This window comes from Erpetoichthys calabaricus, chromosome 6 (assembly GCF_900747795.2).
Source record: "Erpetoichthys calabaricus chromosome 6, fErpCal1.3, whole genome shotgun sequence".
Lineage (NCBI taxonomy): Eukaryota > Metazoa > Chordata > Cladistia > Polypteriformes > Polypteridae > Erpetoichthys > Erpetoichthys calabaricus.
In genome coordinates this window covers 25,481,663-25,509,168 of record NC_041399.2, presented here as the reverse complement: position 1 = coordinate 25,509,168, position 27,506 = coordinate 25,481,663, and the positions used below count along the sequence as shown (strand labels likewise).

General features: G+C 41.3%; 1 protein-coding gene across 1 annotated transcript in view; it reads left to right on the top strand.

The window, feature by feature from the left end:
* Window positions 1–27,506, top strand: part of ctnnd2a (catenin (cadherin-associated protein), delta 2a) — a 1,670,075-nt gene that overhangs the window by 1,459,820 nt on the left and 182,749 nt on the right. Inside the window, exon 15 of the mRNA XM_051929317.1 lies at window positions 20,671–20,788. Within this exon, the coding sequence (XP_051785277.1) occupies window positions 20,671–20,788 (118 nt within the window). The remainder of the gene's footprint in view (window positions 1–20,670; window positions 20,789–27,506) is intronic.

Below are 27,506 nucleotides of genomic sequence, written 5' to 3'. Positions count from 1 at the left end.
AATGTGATGTATGAAATGGCGGAGCCTATGATTTTCCCTGTGGTGAATGCTACAGCTTAAAGGCAAATCTGGACATATGGCAGCTACCACAGTGCAAATCTGCATACTGAGATGGCTCATGATGTGAGTGTACGGGGCTAAAATGACAATTACAGTTTTAGCATTGAAGATTCAGAATTCAATGCATGTCTTTACTGAACAAAATTTGAAAAGTGTGTTTAAAACGGTTAATGGGTGTTTCCTACTGAAGTCACCTTTTTGGAACATGATGAAGGTATTTGCACCATCATCACAGATCAAGTAGTTTTATTCTAAAAATTACTTGGAGTTTGTCATAATGAGACATTCTTGATATTCATAACTGTATCAGAGTATTCAACAGAATGTGCCACCAAATGTACTAATGAGTCCAGCACTGAAAAACCAGCAGAATCAGAGCACTGCAGGGACCATCTGAAAAAACAGTGGGCATTAATGTCAAAGTTTTTATACCCGCCTGACACTGTTTAAGATCATTTATAAGTGAGTTCTTTGATATTAATTGATATACTGCCAATACATCACTCATTAGTAGCTAGAATGTCTTCATGTGTTTCTTCTACAGGAGTATTGAAAAAGTCAGACGGGTTTGTCAAGGGTTGTCTCTTCATTAAATAATCAGTTGAAGCTCTGGTTAAATTGAAGGTTCCTCTGTTTATACCACATAAGCCATTTATAGTCACCTTAAACAGGATTCAGTCTGAACTGAAGCACTGCATTAGAATTTATCATTTTTTTATGTCATATGGCACTCTTGCTAATCAGTATAGAACTGTCAGTTACAGGAACTTCTTTTGTTATATCAGTCTGTCCTTTGTAAGTAGTTCTCCTAATCTGAATTCTAGAGTTTGACCTTTATACTGAAGAGTCTACACTTTAGCTTAAGGAAAAACTTTGCTAATGTTAAATGCTTCTTCTTCAATTTCTTTTAACAATGTGTCTCACTCGTGAAACGTGTCTGCGTATCAAGGATATTCCATACTTGCTACAGAGTTGATGAAATGCTGCAAACACAGTGTCAGTGTAAAGATCTCTGAAGTTCGAAATACCAGATGATCTCTATAAATTAAATACTGTATAATTAAGATAGGGCTAGAAAAATGATTCTCTAATGAAGCTGCAGAGAACAGCACATCTTCCTTACAGTCAGCCATCCATTATCCAACCTACAGGGTCACGGGAATCTGAAGGAGCCAATCTCAGCCAACACAGGGTGCAAGGCAGGAACAAGCCCCGGGCAGGGTGCCAGCCCACCACAGGGCACACGCACACACACATCCACACACCAAGCACACACTAGGGACAATTTAGGAGCACCAATGCACCTAACCTGCCTGTCTTTGGACTGTGGGAGGAAACCTACACAGACACGGGGAGAACATGCAAACTCCACGCAGGGAGGACCTGGGAAGCGAACCCAGGTCTCCTTACTGCAAGGCAGAAGCGCTGCCACTGTGCCACCGTGCCGCCCTCTTCCTTACAGTGTCTCCACTAATCCATTTTTGATTTGATTCAGTATTTAGGTGGGACATTTTAACGGGTGGGTCAAAATGTACACGTGACAACAATGACCCTAAAAATCAGATCTGGGGGGTCAGTCTGACTCAATTTAGAGTTGTAATCTTAGCCTATACCCATGTGGTCAGGTGGTGAAAGAGCAGTCTCAAAAAAGGAGAATTTTTGGTGCACCGACCAAGGTTGTCCCTTTTATTTGTCTCTAGACAAAATGAAAAGAACAATATTTATTTATATAGCACTTTTTCATTCAAATGATGTAGCTCAAAGTGCTTTACAAGATGAAATAAGAAAAATTTACTGTAAAAATAAAATTAGGCACTGCTAAGTAATAAAGAATAAAGTAAGGTCCGATGGCCAGGAGGACAGAAAAAACAAAATCTGCAGGGGTTCCAAGGCCACAAGACCACCCAGCCGTCACTAAAAATTCTGCCTAACATAAAAGATCTCAATCAGTCCTCATGGTTTTCAGGCTTCACGTGGAAGAATTAGATGACGATGGTCATGTGGACCTCTGGCCTTTAATCCATCAATGTAGGGACTGCATGGTGTCCTGATCAGGTGGTGGTGGCGCAGATCACCACCACAGAAAACCAGAAAAAGAACAACAGAGAATGTAGAGGTTAGTGCAGATTGTGGAGCCATGATAAAAATTATAATTAAAGGCATTTGCAAAAGAATTGAAAAAAGAAAAGGTGAGGCTTAGCGCTGCTCCCTAAATCGGGGTTTCTCATTAACAACCAAAAAAACAAAACGGTTTTGTTTTCTCAGTCGCTCGAGGCAAAGCAGTGCTCCATCCTGCGGCTAGCTCTGGTCTCCTCAAAAGACGCACTCTTCTGGGAGCTCCAGGTTTTATGGAGGTCAGACCGGGAGTGGCGGGGCTAGATGCCCTTAATGGGCAGTTTCTCGGTGCTGTGAGGGAAGAAGAACAAGAAAACAAAGTTAGCAGTAGCTCCCCCTCTCATCTCGGCGGGGTATTGCATGCCTGAACTGAGCCAGCAGAGGAGTCCATGCTTTTGGGGTTTTTATTGAGGAAAATCTGTATACATGGGAAGAACAGACAAATTACACATTAGCAAGATATGAAACCCATGAGCTATAAAGCAGCAGTGACACCATGTTGTTCCAGATCGATAGCTCAGTTATTACATTTTTGAATTGCATCTGAGGTACAAAGTGAGTCAGAGATATGAGCTGAGCCAGCCGGCCTGTATAGAGGCAAATGCACAACGCCACACTGCCTACTCTGAATATTCATTTTTAATTTCTAACTTTATAACTGGAGTTCCTATAATATATAATAATAATATATAAGGGAAAATCTTTTCAAGTAGATTTTTTTTTATTATTATCAAAGAAAGAAAGAGCAGTTCCTGCCAGACCACCTGTTGGGCAGAGCAGATTGTGCTCAAGTTTCTTTTGGCCATGGTTATCATGACAAAGGAGAATCAAGATGGCCTACCGAGACACACACAGCAGTAGTGCAGAATAATCTGTAACAAGACAGCATTGGCACTCTTCTGGGCAGCTAGCATTTAATAAACTTTTTCTAATGATCCGTGAAAGTGACGAGTTAGCCTGCTGAGCCCAACGCGTCTTTGGGTCTTTTTTTTTCCTAACCGTGGATTCCGCCATAACTAACAGCAGCTGAACCTATTCCAAGAATACACACACACTACACAACCCTCTGCCTGGGAATTTAATAAAACAGGGAGTTGAGCATTCATGTCCCTCGCCCAAAATCAATCCAAATTGCAGCACAAAAAAATAATCGTGGCATTAAGAAAAAATGGCAGAAGCCCCCAAGCTGAATTATGACTCGGCTTTCCTGCGCATATTAAACAAGTTGGAAGTTCATCATTTCAAAGGCATTCACTGAAATTTTTTTTTTATGGTAAATACACCAGAGGAAGGTTTTAGTTTCTACCTTGTGCAGGTGGTAAGAAACGTACCCTCTGATTCGAAGCGGGCCTGCACTGTAGCACTCAAGATTGCATTTCATCTTCTATGACAGCTTTCCTCCCAGAGCACAGAGCAACTAAGACACGAAGAACAGAAACGTTTTCTGCAAGTGACAATCTCCCTGTCTCGAATTTATACAGCTGTCAGATGGGAGACGATTGAGTTTACTGGCAGATGGCACCTCATGATCAAGGAGACGTCTGTAATCATTTGAATATTGCCACCATTCCTTTTAGTCCTGAACGCAATTGGTATGGTCTTTCAAATCTGTCTCGTAATGTCATGTCTTGTGTCAGAATGAGACAGATTTTCAAATGACCAAGCCAGCAACACTGTGTTTAGATAAAAATTACCGACAGGTTGTGGTTTCTGCCTCTTTCACCAATTTTGTTTCACGATGCATCCTTGATGCCTTTCAAATGAATGTCTTCAAACTGAAGGGATTAAGCGTCAAACAATATAACAAAGGATATCTAGAAATGGAATTTACCACGGCATTTGAAGAAAATTTGGAGAATGTGAACATTTTCCACATTCCTAATTTACTGATTTGACTATTTAAAGTTACACTTCTTGAGAAAATTACTAGAAGCACCAGTACTCCTGCTTATCTATTCAGTTATCTCATCGGTCATTCATGTGGCAGCAGCACAATGCATACAATCATGCAGATACAGATCAGGAACCTCAGTTAATATTCATATCAAACACAAGAATAAGGGAAAAAAAGCCCCATCTCGGTGATGTTAATGGTGGCATGGTTATTAGTGCCAGGCGGGCTGGTCTGAGGATTTCACTAACTGCTCATCTCCTTGGATTTTCATGTACAGCACTCTCTAGAGACTCACTACATTCTTCATCAAGAGCGTTCTAACTAGCTTCATCAGCGTCTGGTTTGGGAACTGCAGTGTCTCCGTCCGAATAATGCGCAGAACAGGAAAGATCATTGAGACCTCTCTGCCCGCCATTAAAGACATCATTATAAATTGTTCCACCCGTAAAACTTAAAGCATTGCGGAGGACCGCTTCCACCCTTCCCACGGTCTCTTTGTCTCACTTCCATCTGGCAGAAAGTCCTGCAGCATCAAAACAAGTTCTGCCACAGCTTCTATCTCTTGGCTGTCTGGATGATGAACTCTGTGCTGCCCTCCCGCCCCCTGATCTACTCCTAGTATCTTATTTATATACAGTACCTTTGTTACCTTTGCTACTTCTTCTTGCTCTTTTCCCTCATTATCTTAACCCACTTGTATGTAGGGGTTGATGTGCTTGATCAGTCCTGCATTTCTTCCTCTGTCAAGCCCATCCATCCATCCATTATCCAACCCGCTATATCCTAACTACAGGGTCACGGGGGTCTGCTGGAGCCAATCCCAGCCAAAACAGGGCACAAGGCAAGAAACAAACCCCGGGCAGGGTGCCAGCCCACCACAGTGCACACACACACACACACACACACATTAAGCACACACTGGGCCAATTTAGGATTGCCAATGCACCTAACCTGCATGTCTTTGGACTGTGGGAGGAAACCCACGCAGACACGGGGAGAACATGCCAACTCCACTCAGGGTGGACCCGGGAAGCAAACCCGGGTCTCCTAAATGCGAGGCAGCAGCGCTACCCACTGCGCCACCGTACCACCCTTTTACTTCAAATCTTCTTTTACTTCATCCATCCTTCTCCGCTTTGACCTCCCTTGCTTTCTCTTCCAGTGTACTTCCATTCCCATCACTCTTTTACCCACATATTCACTGTCCTCATCACATGTCCATACCACCTCAGCCTACTTTCCTGTACTTTAATACATATCTCTCCCACTTTTGTTGTACCTCTGATGGTTTCATTTCTTATTCTGTCCGTTTTTTAACTCCACACATCCATCTCAACATTCACATTTCTGCCACATGCAACTTCTTCTCCTGTGCTCCCTTTACTGCTCATCTCTTAGCTCCATACATCATTGCTGTTCTTACCCCTGTCTTCAAAACCTTACCTTTGGCCTTCACCTTAATTCTCTGATCACACAATTCCTTCTTCCAATTGCTCGATCCACACTGTACTCTTTGGTTATCTCTGCATCTAATTTTCCATCTTGGGAGACCACTAATCCTAGATATTTAAACCTATGCACTCTTTTCATTAGCTCTCCCTGCAAGCTAACTTCTGTTCCTGACCACCATTAAACCTCACTGATTCTACCTACTTTCTATTTATCTTTAATCCTCTGTCTTCCAAAGCGCATATCCATTCTCCCATCTTCCTCTCCTCTTCCTCTTTTCTGGCGCTACACAACACAATGCCATCAGCAAAAGTCTGCCCCAGGAGGACTGCTCTTTTATTCCATGAGTCAACACACCCATAACCAGATCAAAGGGGTCAGGAGATTTCTGGTGTCAACCCACTCGAAATGGGATCTTGTCTGTTATCCAATACAGCTTTTAACCTTTTACCTTTGCTACTACTATTCTTTATTTGTTATTAGTAGGTGGTGCTATTATTTAATTATTACTATCTGTTTCAAATACTTACAATCTGTTCATTCACCTATTAATTTATCCATTTGTCTATTTACCATATAGTATGTTTCATTACTTGGCCTGCACTTGTTCTGTATTTATATCTACAGTATGGTGCACAGCGGTCCACTGTATGCTGCAGTACTGTCTAGGGATGGTATGACAGTAAAGCCACTTGACTTTAATTTGAAAAGTGAGCCATACTTCTGCAGACAGAAATTCCTTGTTGATGAGAGAGGTCAAAAGAGAATGGTCAGTCTGGTTCAAGCTGACAGAAAGGCTATGGTAACTCACATAACCATTCTGTACTACAGCGCCTAGCAGAAAAGCATCACAAATGCACAAAAGATCGAACTTTAAGATGGATGGGCTACAACAGCAGAAGACCATGTCGGGTTCCACTCCTGTTAACTAAGAGGAAATTGAGGCTGCAGCAGGAACATACTCACGAAAACTGGACAGCTGAAGATAAGAAAAATGTAGAAAGTTCTGATGAATGTCGATTTCCGCTGAGGCACACACATGGGAAGGTCAGAATTTGCCGCTGACAACATGAATCCATTCACCCAACCTACCTTGTGTCGAGAGTCCAGGCTGGTGGTGTGTGTGAGGGGAATGTTTTCTTGACAACCTTTGTGTTCGTTACTATCAATCAATCAGTTGTTTGAATGCCACGGTCAATTTCAGTATTGTTGCTGAACATGTGCGTCGCTTCATAGCCACAACTAACTCATCTTCTGATGGCTACTTCCAGCATGATAGTTCACCATGTCACAAAGCAAAGGTCATCTCAAACTGGTTTCATGAACATGACAATGAGTTTCATGTTCTTCAGTGACCTCCCTAGTCACCGGCTCTGAATCCAGTAGAACACCTTTGGGATGTGGTAGAATGGGAAATTCACTTCAAGAAAGTGTAGATTATACATCAGCAGAAATGACCGCAATCTCAAAGGAATGTTTCACTTCAAGAAAGTGTGGATTATACATCAGAAGAAATTAAATAATGCAATGATGTGAAAATGGACCGCAATCTCAAAGGAATGTTTCTGAAATCTTGTGGAATCCACACCACAAACAACTGAGGCTGTTTTGAGAGAAACCCTGTGATAGCATCCATATTACTAACCGAGAATGCTAAACCGGATGATGGACGCAGGCACATCCGGCAATGGGCCGTAGCTGCAAAAAGACGTACTGTGCAGGCGCAAAAAGAGTCCACGAGAGTCGGCTGAGGAGCCGAGAAAGGCGGACAAAAGAGGGCGAGAGAGGCGGATGAGGGGCCGCGAGAGGCGGACAAGACCACAGAAAAAAGGAGTGAGCACATAAAAAAGTAGTCAAACGCAGGCAAAGCACGAAACACATTGCACACGAAACTAGACCCAAAAAAAAAAAAAAAAAAAAAAAAAAAGAGGCTCGCGCACAACAGCAAGGCACCCCCCCCCTACAGGCACCGGACGGGACACACACCAAGAGGGGGATTCAACAAGCCCATGGGACACAAAAAAAAGAACACAAAACCACCCCACAGACCCTACAAGCAAGGGACGGGACACACACAAAGAGGGGGATTCAACAAGACACAGGAACACAAAAAGAAAGAAGACGCTCGCGCGACAACAATCCTCAACCCCCCCCCCCCAGCCCCCCCCCACACACAGACACATCCATAAGAAGTGACACCCAAAGCCACATATTCTAAAGTGAACATCAACACCTTCACACTAGACAGCATAGGTGTCAGCATTGGTGGATCTCCTTACAATAAAGCACTATTAACCGTTCAACTGCAGAAAAGGAAACATATTAACAGTGACTGCGATCCTCCTTATTACTTATCCATATTTCGCATGCTGAGAAAGAAACAAGTCATGAATGCACGGTCACGGGTACAAAACGAAAAGGAAAGGATAACAGGAACAAACACACGAACACGAAAGAAACAACAAAATAGACAGCTATGCAGCATAGGTGGATCTCATTACAATAAGGCACTATTAACCGTTCAACCGCAGAAAAGGCTCCATATTAACAGTGAGTGCAATACTCCTTATTACTTATCCATATTTCTAAAAGAAAAAATGTCTCGACTCCAAAAACGCAAAGCTCAACTAAAGCTTCTAACTAACGATGTACCTAAAAGTAAAAACTTTATGAACTGCATTAGATCCTACAATAGTTCATTTGCTTTTGCATATACCGGAGTAAATATCAGGCCACCAAAAGGCAATGGCCCATACTGCTTTCGCATATGTGCACAAATACTGCATCGCATTGGAACAGTGCACCCTGAAACAAATCAAGAACGCAAATATGCACAAATCTACATCCTAGATCCACATGACGCAAACTATCAATCAAAGTGCTGCATCGCAACAGGCACGGATTCAAAACGAAACACCTCCCGTCTCAGACATACGTTAATGGCAGCGAAGGCTACAACGGGCTTCTCACACAGCACAGGCAAATCGATTACAGCTCCAAAACAACACGTCCCAAATATTACACATGCAACAACGCGCCTCTCAAACGGCACAAGCAAAACATACACAAGGAAAATTCATTCGGATTAATGAATGTCATTTGCAATCATTCTCATTCAGTTCACTTCCCCGAAGAAACAACTGGCAATACAAGTTATACATTTACACGTTGTTGTCAAAAGGGTCAAATTAGACTGCCTTCTTTACATTCATATACTGAATATCTACAGAAGCTTATAACTGACGATGTACCTGAAAGTGAAATCTTTATCAACTACATTAGATCCTACAAATCGGTATCCACTATGAACATTAACGGTGGCACTGCACGTGACATCCGACTTGAAAAAATGTTGTTTATTGATGAATGTTCAATGGCATGAAGTCACTTACTCAACACCATTCATAAACTTCTACAAACGTTTATGAATAATAATATTCGATTTGGAGGAAAGGTACTTTTATGAGGAGGAGATTTTAGACAGTGCTTAGCTATTCTTCCAGATGCCATGCACTCAGCTATTGTTCAGTGCACCTTAAAATACGCAGACAATTGGCATTGCTTTCAAAAGATACAGTTAGTAAAAAAGATACGATGTCCAGAACCAGATCATAACAATTGCTTATTACAACTGAGAGATGGTACACTCACCAATACAGATGGACTTCAGCCACATATTATTACAATTCCTCAAGCCTTTATCTGCGACGACTTAGTTACAGAGAGATTTGGAACAGCAATCTCATTAGACCAAATGCCCCTTTTAGCACAACGCACTATATTATGTCCAAAAAATATTAATGTGGAAAACATGAATACCCAAGTCATTCCATTACTTCCTGGAGAGACACAACTCTTTCTAAGCTCTGACAAACTTGACTCTGATCACAACAATAACCATCTTAAATGACCTTACAAGTTCTGAGCTGGAATTACCTTTTACACTTAAACGGCGTGTACAAAGAAATTTTCAAATAAACCTTTACACTGTGCCACACACTTTATTGTTTGCTTTCTATTTGCATCATCTACACCGTCACACTATTCTATATCTCATTCATACATCACGCTCTTTGTCATTCCCAACACCAGGGGTTGGCGAGCGAAGCGAGCAGGGGGCAGAGCCCCCTAGTAGCGGTTCTAATAAGCGTATGCCTCAACGTAGTTTTATCGAGGAGGTCCACAGAGAGTTCCTTGGAGCTCATGACTTGGTTTTTGTCCTGGGTGAATTGTAGGACCTTCTATCCACAGGTGTGGTGTGTGTGCCTCTCGAAATGATGTCCAATCAACTCAGTTTGCCACAGATGGACTCCCATCAAGTTCTAGACACATCTCAAGAAGAATGAAAGCAAACAGGATACACCTGAGCACAATATGGACCTGCATTAAAGGGTCTGAATACTTCTATGAATGAGGCTTGATATTTTATACATTTACAAACCTTTCTAAAGGCATGTTTTCACTTTGTCATTGTTGGTGATTAAATGTAGATTGATTTGCAAAAATGGCAAATTTTTCCATTTCAAAGTAAATCTACAACATAGTGAAGTGTGTAGATAGTGAAGGGGTTTGAATACTTTCTGAATCCATGAATAGTGCGTAGAAAGGACCAGCTTTACATCCATTCTCCTGGAGCTGTGAGGTAGTTGCACTAACCACTGAGCCACTGCACAACCTTACTTGCGGATATATTAGGATAAAAAAAAATTGTCAGTTAAATTAGTGTATTTAGTATCTCTCTCTCTCTCTGTATATGTATATATATATATATATATATATATATATATATATATATATATATATATATATATATATATATATATAATCCAACATCTGTCTGTCTGTCCGCTTTTCACGAGAACTACTTAACGGATTTAGATCGGGTTTTTTTCTACAATTTACTTGAACATTCCAGTTGATTTTGCGACTTCTCTTCTCTCAAGTATCATAGTTTGCTTGTGGTACTGATTTATTTGCGCAAATCCGAGAGAGTGGCTGGAGGTAGAGGGGAGGGGGAAGCATGACGTCAGGAGTGGGGAGCTGAGGGGGTCCCTCCTCACTCACGTGCCAGCCTCCGTTCGAGTCAGTCTACCTCTCTCCATGTTTTGGAGCGGATCTTGTCTTCACTTAGCTAGCGATACCTGTTTGTTTCTTGATTTTTAAAGTTTGTCCTGTTTCACTACTACACAGGCGGAGCTGTGGGGGACAGCTAGTAGTAAATCTACTACTCTCTATATAAAATCCTAAGCCTAAAGGTGCAACAATTTTGTGCAATGATTTTATGTCACTTTTTTGTCACACTTTAAATCGGGCTTATTTTAAAACCATATACATGTTTGGTATTGTTCTTTTCAGAATTTGTCGAACTTTAATGTGATGTTGTTAGATTTTCAGATTCTTATTCCGTTTTTAAATTATAAACTAAAAAATATCAAGAACTCGCGTCCCATGAGATGAGATTTAACCAAGAGTACCAAGAGATTTAACCATTCCCAGGGCCGGAAATAAAAGACAAAGAGTAGGACAGCTGCTGTACAGGCTTTTAAATGTTTGAAGCGTCGCACGAAATGCAGATCACACAGCACTGCAGCAGCAGCAAGCCAGCAGCTGATCAAGCAAAGAGGAGGTAAAAAAAAAACCCAACTGTATTTGTTCCCCATTGTATCACCATTTAAGAGGGGGTTTCGGATGAGCGACTGCATCTCCTTGCGGTCAGCCCCCCTCTTCACAACGCGACCGGCAGTTTTATTTTTTTAAATAAAATATTATGACAGAACACAACTCCATCAGACAAGTGAAGATACCATAGCAAGTATTATGGTTTGCAATTAAATCAATCCATGAAACTCCACATATTCTTTGCACTTGACCATTTGCGGCCATAAGAACAGGTGTTGTAACAGGCAGGCCACTTCTGTAGATATAACAGTGGTCTAGAATGTATACTGTAAGGGATGCTGAATGTAAGTTTGTGTACGTCATGCTAGGCACACTACATTACAGTACTTTAGCTCCTCCATTTCCAAGTCTGACCTACATCTTGGATATTTTGAGGTAGCAAAGAGAAGATGCTACTTTCCTTAGCTGGCAGCACACCATGAAGTGATGTACTTAGCACCATGTCCAGGCTTCATTGATTCTTCTAACTGCAGGATAAATGTGCCATTATTGTAAGAGAATGTCCTGGATTTCAGGCCAGCACATTAACCCTAATAGCATATGGTACAGTTAAGAACATTACTGTCACTCAATGATAAAAAGGCATACTTAAATTCATCAATACAAATACACCTTTGGGATGAACCCCTGTGTCTCCTTAAGAGCCTTTAAAGTCGTTCAGTGCTTTTGAGAGACACCCTGGGCTAAGGAGACCTGCACAGGCTTTGTACATCTCTCAGCCTGCCAGCATGTTCTCAGTCCACCGCAGCCCTAATTATTACTTATTTCCTTCAAGCATCCTGCATTTGGCATTCTACCTTTGTAAATCACTTTTTGATTTGTTTGATTCTAATGAACAGATCCCTGAATTCAGAGCATTCACATTTCCCATGCCTTGGTCAGCTTGTCTGTGCCTTGACGTTTCATACAACTACAACCGTTAGCATTTCAGAAACATAATAAATATGCATGAGAGCTCTCATATTAGATCATTCTTTGTAAAGTTAAGACATCAAACAATGTCTGGGCCTTGGATTCAAGTGTGAAAAAAAAATTCCAAAAAAATAATCAGATTTATAAAGCCTGCCGTACACACATTTCTTGGCAATTTACTGCTTATAAATCACGATCATCTTGTAAATGTGTGCTGTGACACCAGTAGGGTGTGTGCCAGCCACCCAACCCAACACAGACAGACGCAGGAGGCACACTTATAAAAGCACACGGGTTTTATTTTGTTTCTTTACTTATGGGTAATGTCTTCCCCATTCCCAGAAGTACACAACACAGTCTCAAAAGCACAATACCACACAATACTCTCTTCTTATTCTTTCTCCTTCACTCCTCCTCGGCAACCTTCATCTCCCTCCTCCCGACTCTGGCTCCCCAAGTACTGTCTGCAGGCTCCTTTTATACAATATCCAGAAGTGCTCCAGGTGCACCCCCTGGATCCCAACAGGGCTGTATCCAACTCCCATGAAGCCCTGCAGGAGTCCGAGGCACTTTTGCAACCCAGGGGTGCTGCCATCTAGTGTTCTGGGGGGAGGTACAGTCCTGACCAGGCTTGTTCCTCTGGTCCTTCCAGCAAAAAGGCATCCAGGCCGGGGTCCATGACACTGTATGTGAAAGTGCCTCAAATACCACCCTGACACATCCATATATGGAGCATGCTAATCCACCTCATACACATGCAATCACCATGCTGCAGAACTTCATTGGCTGGTAGAGCAGCCTCCCATCTGAAACATCGAGTCCCCGCCACCAACATTTAAGAGTATCTGGCTGCAGTTCACAACTGAGAGCGATAGAGCACGCATGGCATTGTAACACCTCTGCGTTCTTGGGGTCAGGGAAGGACATAAGGCACCAGCTGCTGAATGGGTAGCCACTATCACCTGGCACATGTAATGATGTGATTGCTTAGACACTGATGAGTACAGGCCATATGAAAAAGTGAGGGTTCAGCCTGGTACCTTACCAACAATCCAGCCACCACGTACAGCACCATCACATCCACAAAAGCTAGTTTGCTTTAAAATTAATGAATCACAGGTTAACCCAGGCCACCAAGCCAAGACGTTTGTCAGTCTCATCTTGGCATCACATTTGACTTGGGCGTTAATGGAATGTCACTGCTTACAGTTAACAAAAGCAGCTTCATCCTTGCTAGGTTCCTTTATTGTAATATGAATGCCGTAAAGTGCTCTGATTATTTTAGGAGAACACAAAAATGAGTTTTATTTTTGCAAAAACGTGTCATTTTTTTATGGATGTGCATCCACACCATATAACAGCTGGATATAGCGCCTCTTCGGTCAGTTAATGGCCTCCAACACAGAGGCATGATGGAGTGAAGCTTGACTAAGGTATTCCTGACCTGTCGGCTGAGAAGGTAGCTGATATAAACTGACAAATAACCAAAACGTTCACCAATGCAATCCCACAGCAGTGGCCCTCTCAAAGGGGAGCCGTCAGACTATAAAGTGTCATGTGGCATTCCAAAGTCAGTCATCAGAGTAAAAATATCCATTAGACTATAGTGCCAGAAAGATTTAATTTTAAAGCGATATGAATGGTTAATATCTCTAAATGTATTCATCCAGAGTCATTAATCTGAGTAAATGTTAATTTAATACAATAAGTATTGAAAATATGTCTCTCTGCAAAGAGCACAGTGGGTCTTTGCTCTTATTGAAACGCAGCACCGGCTTAATCATGACATTTGCAGGTAAGATATATTATACTTTATTTTAAGACGCACTTGCTCTTTGACTGACAAGAGACTGATTGCCAAGGTGACATCTTCCCATTTTGTTAAGTCTCTGTTAATAAAGGATTGCTTACTTTACTTTGTAGAACAATTCAGAATAAAGTTCATTGTCTAAAGTGTTACTCCTGCAGCGTTCTTAAGGGAAAAAGTAAACTTGGCAGCTTATGTGTATGAGAGATGGCTCATGCCTGCCAACAGAGCGGAACTGGACAATTTTAGAGAACTCTGCTAAGGCAGTTAATTTCAAAAGGAAAAGAAAAGCAAACAACTCAGATGGTCCTTTGTGTTACTTTAATCACATTCTATTTTGGTTTTATAAACAGGGATGGGAATAATGTTTACCACTATTTATTATGGGGTGGAGTGGTGGCTCTGAGGCTAGGGATCTGCGCCACCAATTGGAAGGTTGCTGGTTCAAATCCTGCAAACGCCAGAAGTGACTCCACTCCATTGGGCCCCTGAGCAAGGCCCTTAACCTGTAATTGCTTCGTCCTGGGTATGACGTGAATCTGCATCCAGTCCTGCAAGCAGGTCCTCCATCTTACAAGGAAAACTTAGGGGTTGGTGGCAGGATTGGCACTCCAGCCACCATAAAAAACCTCACTCTGTTCATTGAGGTGCTGCACTCAGGTCCCAATTCAGGTGGCTATCAATGCAAGTACCCAACCACCTCCTGGTGTTTATTACAGTAATTACATTGCAGTTAGTCAGGAATCGTCGTGTAAATTGACATTTCTCCTAGTGGTTACTGCACATCTCAAGTACCGGTATGTGTAAGAATACAACACTCAGTCTTATTTCATAACTTACTGTGTATTCACTTAAATTACTCAGGAGCTACATGGTAATATCTGTTACAACAGTAGTTACTGAGATAGTTCTCTACGGTAATGCCATGCAATGGTCCAGGTCTTTGTCCACGATTACAGTTTTGAAACTGTGTACTTTGGCTCTCACTGTCTGCTTTTCTGGCTAAATAATCATAGCATTCCACTTCCTGATCTGGTTCTCAGTCTTAGCATCTTGACTTTGGTCATAATCTTGTTCATTTGTTAACAACTACTTGAAATTCATGTTTTGAGATCAGGTATGGTTTGTGGACCTACATGTACTATGCTGTTAGTAATTCTGTCAGCATTCTGTTAGTAAGTTACCAGAACTTTCTGCACTGTTCCCAAGGACTGTCTCCCATTAGGCACTATGTGATGTGTCATGAAAGCTCCACTGTAAAACCCAGCACAATGATCAATCTCTTTGTCCAAGATTATGGATTGGAACTGTGAACTGCCATGATTTTCTGGCATCTTACCTTAATGTCTGGATTTATGGACAGCAAATCACAGCATTCTAATTCTTGATCTGCTTCACAATTGTAGCATCTTGAATTTGGTCATAATCGTGTTCATTTGTTAATGACTACTTGAAATTCATGTTTTGAGATCGGGTATGGTTTCTGAACCTACATGCACCATGCTGCCATTTTGTAGCTTCAGCATTTTGCTAGTAAGTTACCAGAGCGTGCTGCACTGTTCCCAAGGACTTTCTTCCAGTAGGCACTATGTGCCATGTCATGAAAGTTCCACTGTAAAACCCAGCACAATGCTCAATCCCTTTGTCCAAGACTACGGATTGGAACTGTGAACTGCAATGATCTTATGGTCTTAAAGTCTGAATTTATGGACAGCAAATCATAGCATTCTAATTCTTGATCTGCTTCACAGTTTTAGCATCTCGACTTTGGTTATGAACTTGTTCATTTGTTAACAACTACTTGCAATTCATGTTTTGAGTTTGTTTACGATTTAGGCCTCTAGTTTTTAATAATGGTTTTTATGAATTTAAGTACATCACTCTGCCATATTGTAGCTTCAGCATTTTGTTAGTAAGTTATCAGGATGTACTGCACTGTTGCCAAAGGCCGCTTCCCAGGAGGCACTGTGTGCCACATCATGAATGCTCCACTATAAAACCCAGCACAGCAATCAATCTCTTTGTCCAAGTCAATGGTGCAGAACTGTGAAAAGCCTTTGTGTTGGGCTTTTAATGCCTGGATTTCTGGGTAACGAATCACACTATTCCACTTCTCAATGTGGTTCACAGTTTTACCATCTTGACTTTGGTCATAAACTTATGCATTTATTAACAAATTCTAGTAATTCATGCTTTGGCATCATTGATTTTTAATAATGGTGTTCCTGAACCTCCTCGCATCACACTTAGTAAGAGGCCAGGATGTGCTGCATTGTTGCCAAGGGCTCCCTCCCTGATGGCACTATGTGCCACTTCATGAAAGCTCTGCTATAAAATCCAGCACAGCAGTCAAACTCTTTGTCCGAGGTTACAGTTTGAAACCGTGAACAGCCATATTCTTGTGCTCTTTCTGTCTGGTGTGGACCACCAGGGGATGTACCGCTCCCCAAACCCCGACACAGACAGGCTGAGACACAAGTTCAACACAGCACACGTTTTATTCTTCCGTGGGAAAGCGTTTTCTGTTGCTCCCAACTTAACAGCACAGTACAGTATAGTACACAAACACCAAACAATATGACACACAGTCACTTCTTCTCCTTCTTCTGTCACCTCCACTCCTCCTCCTCGCAAACTTTGTCCTCCACCTCCCGATTCTGGCTCATTTTTGTGAGGCCGATCCCATCTTTTTATATTTGCCTACCCAGAAGTGCTTCTACTTTTCCACCCGCGTGGTCTGCATGCAATATCATATGTTTCTTCCACACATCCCCTGGCGGTACCCATGGTGCCCTATGGGAAACCAAGGCACTGCTGTAAACCAGGGAGGTTGCCATCTTATGTTTTGAGGGAAGCAGTGCCCTAAACCAGCCGCATTCCCCCATCCTTCCATCTTTTGGGCATCTAGGCCTTCCCTTACACTGGTTTTCTGGTTAACTAATCCATTGCATTCCACTTTCTTGATTTGGTCCACAGTTTTAGTGTCTTGACTTTGGTCACGATCTCTTGTGTTAGTTTGACTCCTTGTCTTGACTTCATTTATGGTTTAGGCCTCTGGTGTTTCTGAACCTTTAGATACTGATGCTCATTGCAGTTTTTTGAAAACACATGCAACACTTTCTTCATTTTAACACACTTTCTGAAAGGTTGGTTGGAACTAAAAAAAACAGGTGGATCAGATCGACACTGTGGTTTAGCAGAGCTGATTTAGAAACTTTCAACTGTCATAATGATACTTATGCTGTCTCAATATCTCATCCAGATACCCTTTTCAAATTTCTCAAGGTTTCTGATTCAACTATATGACTTGGCTGTTTGTTCCAGATTATCATGACTTTCTGTGCAAACAAATAGTAAAGAAATAGTTACTGGCTTCAATCTAAGTGCAGTCCTCAGAATCAGTCTTTCTGTGGAAGGTGAACTTAATCGATGCCTTTGGGAATTTCAAAGACCTGGACTATCCAGTAGCACCAAGCTTAAGGCAAGGACCAAATGGGCTGCACTACAGTACATCTTAAATCACACTCATACACACTCACTCATAGAGGTCCAGTTTGGAATTGCCACTTAATCTAAAATGAACTGCTTAAGATGTGGCAGGAAAGTTCCAGACCCTAGAAAACATACAGAGTTGAGGACAGCTTATAAAGTTCACACAGTGACTGAGGCCGGGGCTGAACTCAGAACTTGTAAGGCAACATCCTTGTTCCCTGTGCCACTAGACCACCCTTTAGTAATACAGATAAATGTATTTATAGCACAGAGCCACAATTAAAATTCTCAAGGAGAATAAAGCGCTTCTGTTTACCATAATTTCCTTTCAGGATTAAGACAACTTTGGCTTTTCTATTGTTTAGTCAAAGAAGCATGAAAATCTGCCAAAAGAAAAGAATGCAAATCTACGAGGACAATAGCAAAACTCTTGAACTGTTTTTAAAGTTTTCTCAGTGCTATTAAGTATCAAGTTAAAATTTCCAGGCTGATTTTAATAACATCCTTCAGTCTTCTGATTTTAGGTAAACTCCTTAATAATGCTTGAATAATTATTTTAGGGACTGGAATTTAGGAGTGCAGTCATTGAACTTTCTATTATAAGTCCAACTTTAACCTGTTCATGATCTTGGAGAGTTGTTTTGTCATATTAGGGTCCTAAGGTGACCCTATTCCACGTCATACTCTTTATTACGTAGCCTCAAATCCCATACTCTTATCACACTGTTAGGGAGTGTCATGGAGTGTACCTATAAACCTAATTTTTAAAGCAGTATGGTATTAGCATTAAGCTCATTTCAGTACCAGAAGTAAATTGTTTTCAAACACCTCACGCATGGACATTTATTAGCGCCATCGAACATCTCCTGAATACCCCCCTCTTCTTTGTTGTTATATACTGTGGAATTCAGCTCCCCAAACCCGACACAGACAGGTACAGAGACACAAGTGAACAATACACCCTTTAATTTTCTTTCGTATTAGCACACAGTGCACCAATCACCAATATCGGTCAGTCTCTTTTTTGCTTCTTCTTCTTCTCTCTTTTATCGCCTTCCACACAAGATCTGTCCTCTTACCTCCCGACTCCGGCTTCCTAAACGGAGTGATGTGGCCTCTTTTATAGAGCACCATGGTGCACTCTGATCTTCTTCCAGCAGCACTCCCAAGAGAAACGAAAGTGCTGTAAATGCCCGTGGAAGTACTCCACATGTTCCTGGATCCTCTTCTGGCAGCACTTCATATATAGCATATAGCCAAGACAGCACTGGAGTGGACTTAGAACATTTCCCCTAACTGTTCTTGAATGACCCAGCCAAAGTCCAAACTTAAACCCCACAGAACAGCTGTGGAGAGACAAGAAGTTGGCAATTTCCAGACGCTTCTCATCCAATCTAATGGAGCCTGAGAAGATCTGCCAGGAAGAATGGGATCAACTGACCAAATCCAGGTGGGCAAAGCTTTTCGAGACTTACTCAAGAAGACTTAAAGCTGGAATTGCTGCCAAAGGGGCTTCTACAAAGTACTGAATTAAGGGTCTGTGAAAGAGAGATTTCAATTTTTGATTTTCAATTAAATTGTAAACGTTCCTGACCACATGTCTTCACATTGTCATTATGGAGTATTGAGTATAGTACTAGGGTGTTGTACCGTGTTAGATTTTATGAATGTAGTGAGAATAAAAGGTGTCATTTTGCTTGACTTCTCACTGGATTATTTAGTGAACAGCATGACTGATGTGCAAAAATGGCAAACATGTCCATTTAAAATTAAACACAATAAAGCTATAATTACTACCAAAGGAGCTTCTACAAAACACCGAATTAAAGGTCTGAACATTTATATGAATGAGAAAATGCAATTTTTGATTTTTAATACATTTGCAAACCTTTCTGAAATAATGTTTTCACTTTGTCATTATGGGTTACCGAGTGAAGATTGATAGGAAAGTTTTCCATTTTAAAATCAAATATACAGCACAATAAAGTTTGCAGAAAGTGAAGGGGTCTTAATACTTCCTGAATCCACTGTATGTAATAAGTGGTGTCAGAAGTTTAAGTTCATCTATTATCATTAAACCTTGAAAAAAAACCTTTGTTAAGGCCTTGTTACACAACAGAACGTAACTCATAGACGCATGTAATGTATTGCTTCTTCTTATTCTTCTTTCTGCTACTCCCATTAGGGGTCGCCACAGCAGATCATCTTCTTCCATATCTTCCTGTCCTCTACATCTTGCTCTGTCACACCCATCACCTGCATGTCCTCTCTCACCACATCCATAAACCTTCTCTTAGGCCTTCCTCTTTTCCCTGGCAGCTCTTAGCATCCTTCTCCCGATATACTCAGCATCTCTCCTCTGCACATGTCCAAACCAACGCAATCTCGCCTCTCTGACTTTGTCTCCCAACTGTCCAACTTGAGCTGACCCTCTAATGTCCTCATTTCTAATCCTATCCATCCTCGTCACACCCAGCGCAAATCTTAGCATCTTTAACTCTGCTACCCTCAACTCTGTCTCCTGCTACCTGGTCAGTGCCACCATCTCCAACCCATATAACATTGCTGGTCTCACTACCGTCCTGTAGACCTTCCCTTTCACTCTTGCTGATACCCGTCTGTCACAGATCACTCCTGACACTCTTCTCCACCCATTCCACCCTGCCTGCACTCTCTTCTTCACCTCTCTTCCACAATCCCCATTACTCTGTGCTGTTGATCCCAAGTATTTAAACTCCTCCACCTTCTTGGTACTTTATAATTCTTATTAAGATCAAACAAGGTTTTTGTTTAGGCCTTGTTACCCAGTAGTAACAGATGCACTATGGGTAGCCCCTGTTCTGAACGGTTACCCCAACTGCTACTGACCTGGTCTGACAAAGAAGAAAGCGAGTCCTGTGTTTTGATCATTGCTTTAATGAGAGTGTCAGGGTCAGGCCTGTGTAGAGAAGAGCAGAGTTGCAGAGTCACACAGCATGTCAGTTGAAAGTCCAGTGTCCTAACCCCACCACCATCCTGCCACGTACACAAGTCTCTACACCATGAAAAGAACTTCAAAGTGTGTTCTGAAATATCTCGATCAAATTACTCTGTTGTAAAAATATGTATTGATCCCGATTTCAGGTCTATTATGGTACAGTGTATCTGTCACAAAGACAAGGCTTGGTACGTACACGACTCTGAAGCGCATTGTATTTTCATTTTGAGAATAAAAATCATGAGGGCACAAGAGTCACTGACCCCTTTGTTGGTTGTGTTGCAGGAACGTCAGCTCTGCCGGAGAAGAGGCACGCAGGCGGATGAGAGAGTGCGATGGGCTCACTGATGCGTTGCTCTATGTGATTCAGTCCGCTCTTGGGAGCAGCGAGATTGATAGCAAGGTTTGACTTTGTATTTCCTTTTCTTCATCTCTCATTACGAGACGGTAATAAAGTAGAGTTGTAAACCAAAAGCAAATGTGTGACTTTGGAAAGTTAAAAAAAAAAAAAAACAATTGCAAGGCTGGTTGCTTTTTCAAGGTTGCTGGAAATTTTTTTCACAAAATTGAATTTAATCATACTTTAAATATAATGAATGCAATCAAGGATTTTTTTTGTATTTTCAAAAAATAAGTGCAAGGGCTTAGCCACAAAACAAAATAGTCACAGGCCAAGTATAAATGGTCATATCCAGAGTCTAATCTAATTCTACTGTGAATTTCCCCTTGGGTTTAATAAAGTATCTATCTATCTATCTATCTATCTATCTATCTATCTATCTATCTATCTATCTATCTATCTATCTATCTATCTATCTATCTATCTATCTATCTATCTATCTATCTATCTATCTATCTATCTACTAGGACTACAATGACAGAACTGTGTTATTACTCTATTTTTTTCATTGTAAAATTATTCGCTGTGTGGAAACAACAGAATATTTAATATTTGTGTGTGGGCTTAAAAAATGTGATTTTATGCTCCTTTGAGACAGAAACAAGAAGCCAAGAATACGAGGCAGGCATAAAAGGCAGCTGTTTTTGTGTGACAGCAAATGGCATGATTGCTTGTGAAGGAAAATAAATAAATAAAAATCTAAGAATCAGAATTGGTTAAGAGGAAAATATGAATAAAGTTGGCAAAACAAAAAGAATAGTTAAAGTACCTGTGGGTCTTCTTTGTGACTGAGGGTAGAAGTGTTTGTGTGACTGACCCGAGGCTCCAAGCAGGGGGTTCAGACCAGCGAGGTAAAGCAGGAGCCAAGTCCTCTAACAGAGTTTTTCATTCACCTGCTAGTCTAAGCTCATGAACTCTGGGTAGTAATTAAAACAATGAGACTTTGAGAACAAGTAGTTGAAAGGTGGATTCATTGGAGGAGTGCTGCACAAGGATGAGGAGATCAGCAATATAGGTGGACTTTAGAGAAGAACCGCTCCTGGCCCCTATCAAGATGAATTAGTTGCAGTGCTTTGTGCATATATGGAGGATGCCTCAGGATATTTACCTAAGGAAATATACCAGAAACATCTCTCTTTGGGAAGACCTGGAAGCAGACCCAGGGCAGGCTGGAGGGATTACATGTCTTATAGCTCAGGCCTGGTAGCACTTGTTAAATCCCCAGGAGGAGCAGGAGGCTGTTGTTTTGTTCTTTGGTTTAAGTTGCCTGACACTTTGATCTGCTGGTTTCCGATCTTCTGCTTGTCCTTCATTACAAATTTTGACATGTGTTTTCATCTCCTGGCCCTGGTTACACACACAATCATCCTTGGAGATGACTGATTTCACATCAGTTACTCAACACGTCTGCCAAAATAAAGGTTAGGTTCACTACAGATGTGCTAAGTAATTACAGTTTAAGCAAGAAATCTGCTCCCATGTAAAATGTTAGCATTTTAATGTTTGGCTGCAGATTTGTTCTGCACTTCACACTAAAGGCCATGGCACACCGTTCAACTTTTCAAGTGATTTTCAGGCCTAGTCTTCACTTACAGTACATAATCTTAGTAAGTCTGAGGCAGCTGGCATTGCACTCCTGTGAAACCAGTCGCATAATATGACTCACTTTAACTGGTTCACTCAATGAAAAACAGACCTGTTTGATTTTTGGTTTAGTCGTAGGGGCAGACTCTTTGTTCATGAGAGATGGCCGCTCAATGAATGCTCATCTCAAAGTACAACACATATAATGTGCTGTTGACGAATAAGGAACACGTGGGCTTAGAGAAGCTCGTCTGTCTGGTGTCTCATGTTTTATGAACCACAACAGAATAGAAACAAAGAGCAGCGATTACAGCACCAACTCCATCAGGCAGCACACTATTGGCTGTCAGGAAAAAGGGCGAGCACAACTGTGCTGGAAAGTCGGCATGCAGTCATGTGATTTGGCCAGCAATTTTCACTTGTTAATGAGAACAGCAACTGCAGTCAGCAAATCCGACATACCCTACAAGTAGAGGTCATGTAATGTAAGACTGGTTAACTGGTTGTACCATCTGTATGTCAAAATAAAGAAGGCATTAGCTATTAGTGGCAGAAACTTTAAGCCAGGCTAACATCTTTGTATGTAGGCAAAGCCTTTGCTGCTAAATCAAAAATACCAAATGACTGAAATTCAAGATCTGTTGTTGCACATTGTTAGACGGAATGCACAATTCCACAAATGCATTCAAGAACAGTGGGAATGATATTTATGAAACTTGTCACCCCATGACAACCCATATTTTACATGAAAAGTCCCATTTTGAGGTTTCCAACAGCACAAAACCATGAACCCCTGTGCGTCAGTGACTGTGCTGTATCATCATGATGCTTTCTTTATTTATTTGGACACCACAATGATGAAAGTGGTTCCTAGTTTGTGCTATAATTTGCACCTGAGAGTAATTGTACATTGTGTACTGATTTGCCAAGCAAGATGTTGGGATATGTAGGGTGCATAACAATGCCCCAAGCCCCAGACACAACCTCAAAGACACAAGTCTCAGGTTCAAATAAGACTTTATTTAAAAAGAAATACCTTAACAAAGGCTTATTTTTCTCACTCTTTCTTATTCCTTCTCTACTCCCAGTCAACATGTTGTTCATACCCTCTCCCAAATCCAACTCACCTGTGTGAGGCAGAACAACTTCTTTTATACCAGATCCTGTGCGTACTTCTGATGTCACCATATTACCCCCAAGAAACAGTTTTGGGTCATGCAGAACCTCTCTAAATCAAGGAATGCTCCTTCCCACAGCTTCTCCTGGAGGTTCTTCAGAAATCCAGTAGAACTGCCTATTAGGACTACAACTCCGATGCAGCCCAACAGGTGTGCACATAAGAGATTCACCTGTGGGATGCTGCCACCTATAATATCAGAGGAGCACATGGCCCTGGGTGGCAGTTTCCTTACATCCTTCTATTATAACATTTTCCCAGCTAGGTAAGGAACTGTTCAGCCCAACCAGAACGCCTGCCAATCCATGTACTCTTTGACACTGTATTGTTTTCTCAGACAAAAAGTTTACTAAAGCAAAGTGGAAACCTTTTAAAGTAAGCATCTGGCCATACTATTAACACCATCTCTTTTTTAATTCATAAAACGTGTAATTTATCCCTTTCTACTTAGTGTAAAAAAGCACAAATTACCATATATACTTGCATATAAGTTGGGTCTTGAAACCCAAAAAATCGAACATAAAAATAGGTCCCGACTTATATGCCTGTTCAAAAATGCAACACTTAATTTTTTTTTAGTTTTATACATCTTCTTGCCTCCTCCAATCTCGCATCAGTTTCTCAGACACATCGAATTTTGTTGCAGCAGCGCAGTTACCAATTTCTTTTGCCACTTCAGCGACATTTAATTTAAAACCAGCGTCATATTTTCTTCTGATTGAATGCTCCATCGTTGATAAGGGATGCTCTTATGATAAAGGTGTATGAGGGTGTGAGATACAAAAAACACAAATCAGTGCAAACGTCACTTCGGAATAGTTTGGGTCTTACCGTGTGGTCACGTAGGCACAATACATAGAAAATAAAGGCCGTGTGCTCCGTGGTTACTCTCTCAAGTGGGCGTTAGCATATCATAATCTCCTGGATCAATAGCGTGAGTTTTCCACATTCGACTTAATTCAAAATTATACGGTAAAATCAAGTCCCGCACTTAAACGTGAGTATAAACGGTAGTACTTGCTTAATGTGGTTATGTGATTATGCTCCATGGGTATAATTGTTAATTAATGAAAATTAGCAAATTATGTAGAAACTAGACATTAAACCCATTACAATAACGAGCGCTAGAACAGTAGTCCATAAACATTAGTAGGAACAGTCTATATTAAATGGCAAGGGACCTTTTACCTCATTAAATTTTTTCCGTAAAATGTCTGTAATTTTCTCTGACAGTAATACTGGCTTTGCTGTCCATAATATGTGTTTAATTTTCTGTCACAACAGTGGGCAATCAGCAGATTCTCCCCAGCAACTGATGTAATGTGCGCAAAAATAAATCTACTTTTAAAAGTCATTGTATTGTAATATCATGTAAATTCGTATATTTAGGAAAACCCCTTCAACGACTGACACTTTACACTTTACCGGGCCAAGCTTCTTAATCACAAATCTGACATCCTCAGAGTGAACACTTGCATAACAATGAGGAAGCTGGTCTCCGCGTCTCAGTACCCGATTGGATTTTGCGTGTTTTATGTTTTAGGTCTTACCTCATTTACCGAAACCCGATTGGATCGGCCGCGCGATATTTTATAGGTCCCACCCTCTCTGTCTTGTGTGACGCGTCAGGCGGCCTTTGAAGCATTGCACCATGCCCCGCGCATGCGCACCTCACCAGAAGACACACACATGGACACTGGACGCACACAGGGGTTTTATTAAAGAGGATTATAAGTATATGAAAGAACTGCTTTTGATGATGTATCAGTAGCAGACCTTACCCTTCCGGTCACCAGCTGGGCTTTTTCCACTCACCTCCTGAATTCACCCCAACTCTGTCCTGTCTCACTGGTCTGCTATTTTTATGTGAGCCATGTCCTCCCTAATTAGACATTTCTGTATGTCTTCCTGAAAAATATACTTTCTTGTCTTTATACTGAATCTCACTGTTTAACCTGCCTACATTTTGTCTTAATGGCAAAGCTAAAGTATACTGCTTCTTCTTTATCTAGTCGTTTTTAGCTGTGGAATAATTAAATGCTAATTGTGAATGGAGTAGGCAAACCACATTAAAAGTCAATATAAATAGGAATGTGACAAATAATCATTAATCAAAGAAGTAATGTCCAAAAGTGGTGAAAAATAAGTTCTGTAGCTAATGCCTAAACAGGACTGTGCATTTGTTCAGAATAAAAGTGTAAAATATTAAATGTCTGTTATGATTAAAAGATATCTAAACACCCTTAAGGCGGCACGGTGGTAGCGCTGCTGCCTCACAGTTAGGAGACCTGAGTTTGCTTCCCGGGTCCTCCCTGCGTGGACTTTGCATGTTCTCCCCGTGTCTGCGTGGGTTTCCTCCCACAGTCCAAAGACATGCAGGTTAGGTGCATTGGCGATTTTAAATTGTCCCTAGTGTGTGCCCTGTGGTAGGCTGGCACCCTGCCCAGGGATTGTTTCCTGCCTTGCGCCCTGTGTTGGCTGGGATTGGCTCCGGCAGACCCCCGTGACCCTGTAGTTAGGATAATGGATGGATGGATGGATAAACACCCTTAGTTCTCAGTTTGTCAGGGCTTTGTGGAATCTGAGAAGAGCAGATTTCACAAAGCTAAAGAAAAGTGTTCACTAAAAGAAAGAGTTATTATCTGTCAAGCTCAGATACCCAGGTAATTAATGAGACTGAACTTTATACTGCCATTTATTTGACGTCACCACCATGTAGAAAAAAAAAACGCAAATAGACAATTAAAACAGAGTGGCCACAAGAAACACACAAATACTATTGACAAGTATCAGGCTGTAGTTTTATCTCGGACAGGTTCTGACAGATCACACCTCCGATGCATCATTTCAATTACAATTCAACAAAGGCAGGAGGAACCATCAGCTCTGAGGCTAAGGATCTGTACTGGTATCCAGAAGGTTGCCGGTTCGAATCCCAGTCACTGCCAAAAGAGATCCTACTCTGCTGGGTGCCTTGAGCAAGACCTGTAACCTGTAATTGCTCCAGGGGTGCTGTACAATGGCTGACCCTGCGCTCTGACCCCAAGGGGTGTGCGAAAACTAACAAATTCCTAATAGAAGAAATTGTACTGTATAAGGCGAAATAAAGAACAAAAAAACATAGAAAGCAGAAGCAAAGGCAATTTGCAGAATTATTGTCTGTTCTAAACATCAGGCAGAGGACAAAAGCAAAAAAGTAGGAAAACACATGAAAAAGTACGCAAAAGTAATATTACATCTAAGAGAAATAGAAGTCAAAAAATTAAAATGACCAGAAGATGTGAAAACCAAAATACGTGCTAAGGTCAAAACTGGGAATAAGACAGAATCAGAGCCTAAAGTGCATTCAGAATACAGAGTCAAAAAATGAAGGGAGATTTGAGAGAAGAAATTCAGAAGAAGAGTTATAGTTGTTTGCTAAAAAGGGTTATTATCTGTCAAGTTCAGATGCCCTTTTGATTAATGAGTCTGAACTATATACAGTACTGCCATTTATATGACATCACCAACAGCGCAGGAATTACGAGATGGGCTTCCATGGCAATGGCACATCATCGGCCAGAGACAGAGCGTTGGATATTCCACTGGATTTTTAGTTTTCGTTTTAATCCTTGAGGATGAAAAATTATTTTCAATGTCTTAATGAAAAAAAAAACTTATTTGGTTGGTTGATATACACCCCTGCGGTGGGTTGGCACCCTGCCCGGGATTGGTTCCCTGCCTTGTGCCCTGTGTTGGCTGGGATTGGCTCCGGCAGACCCCCGTGACCCTGTGTTCGGATTCAGCGGGTTGGAAAATGGATGGATGGATGGATATACACCCCTACTTAGACCAAACATTTCCTTTAGTTAAAATCCATTCCATGGAAAACATGTTAAATCTCACACTGGGAAAGAGTGATACCAGAGTTAGAGGGGTTGACCAGGACAGAAACTGTTAAAGAGCCAAAGAATCAAAACC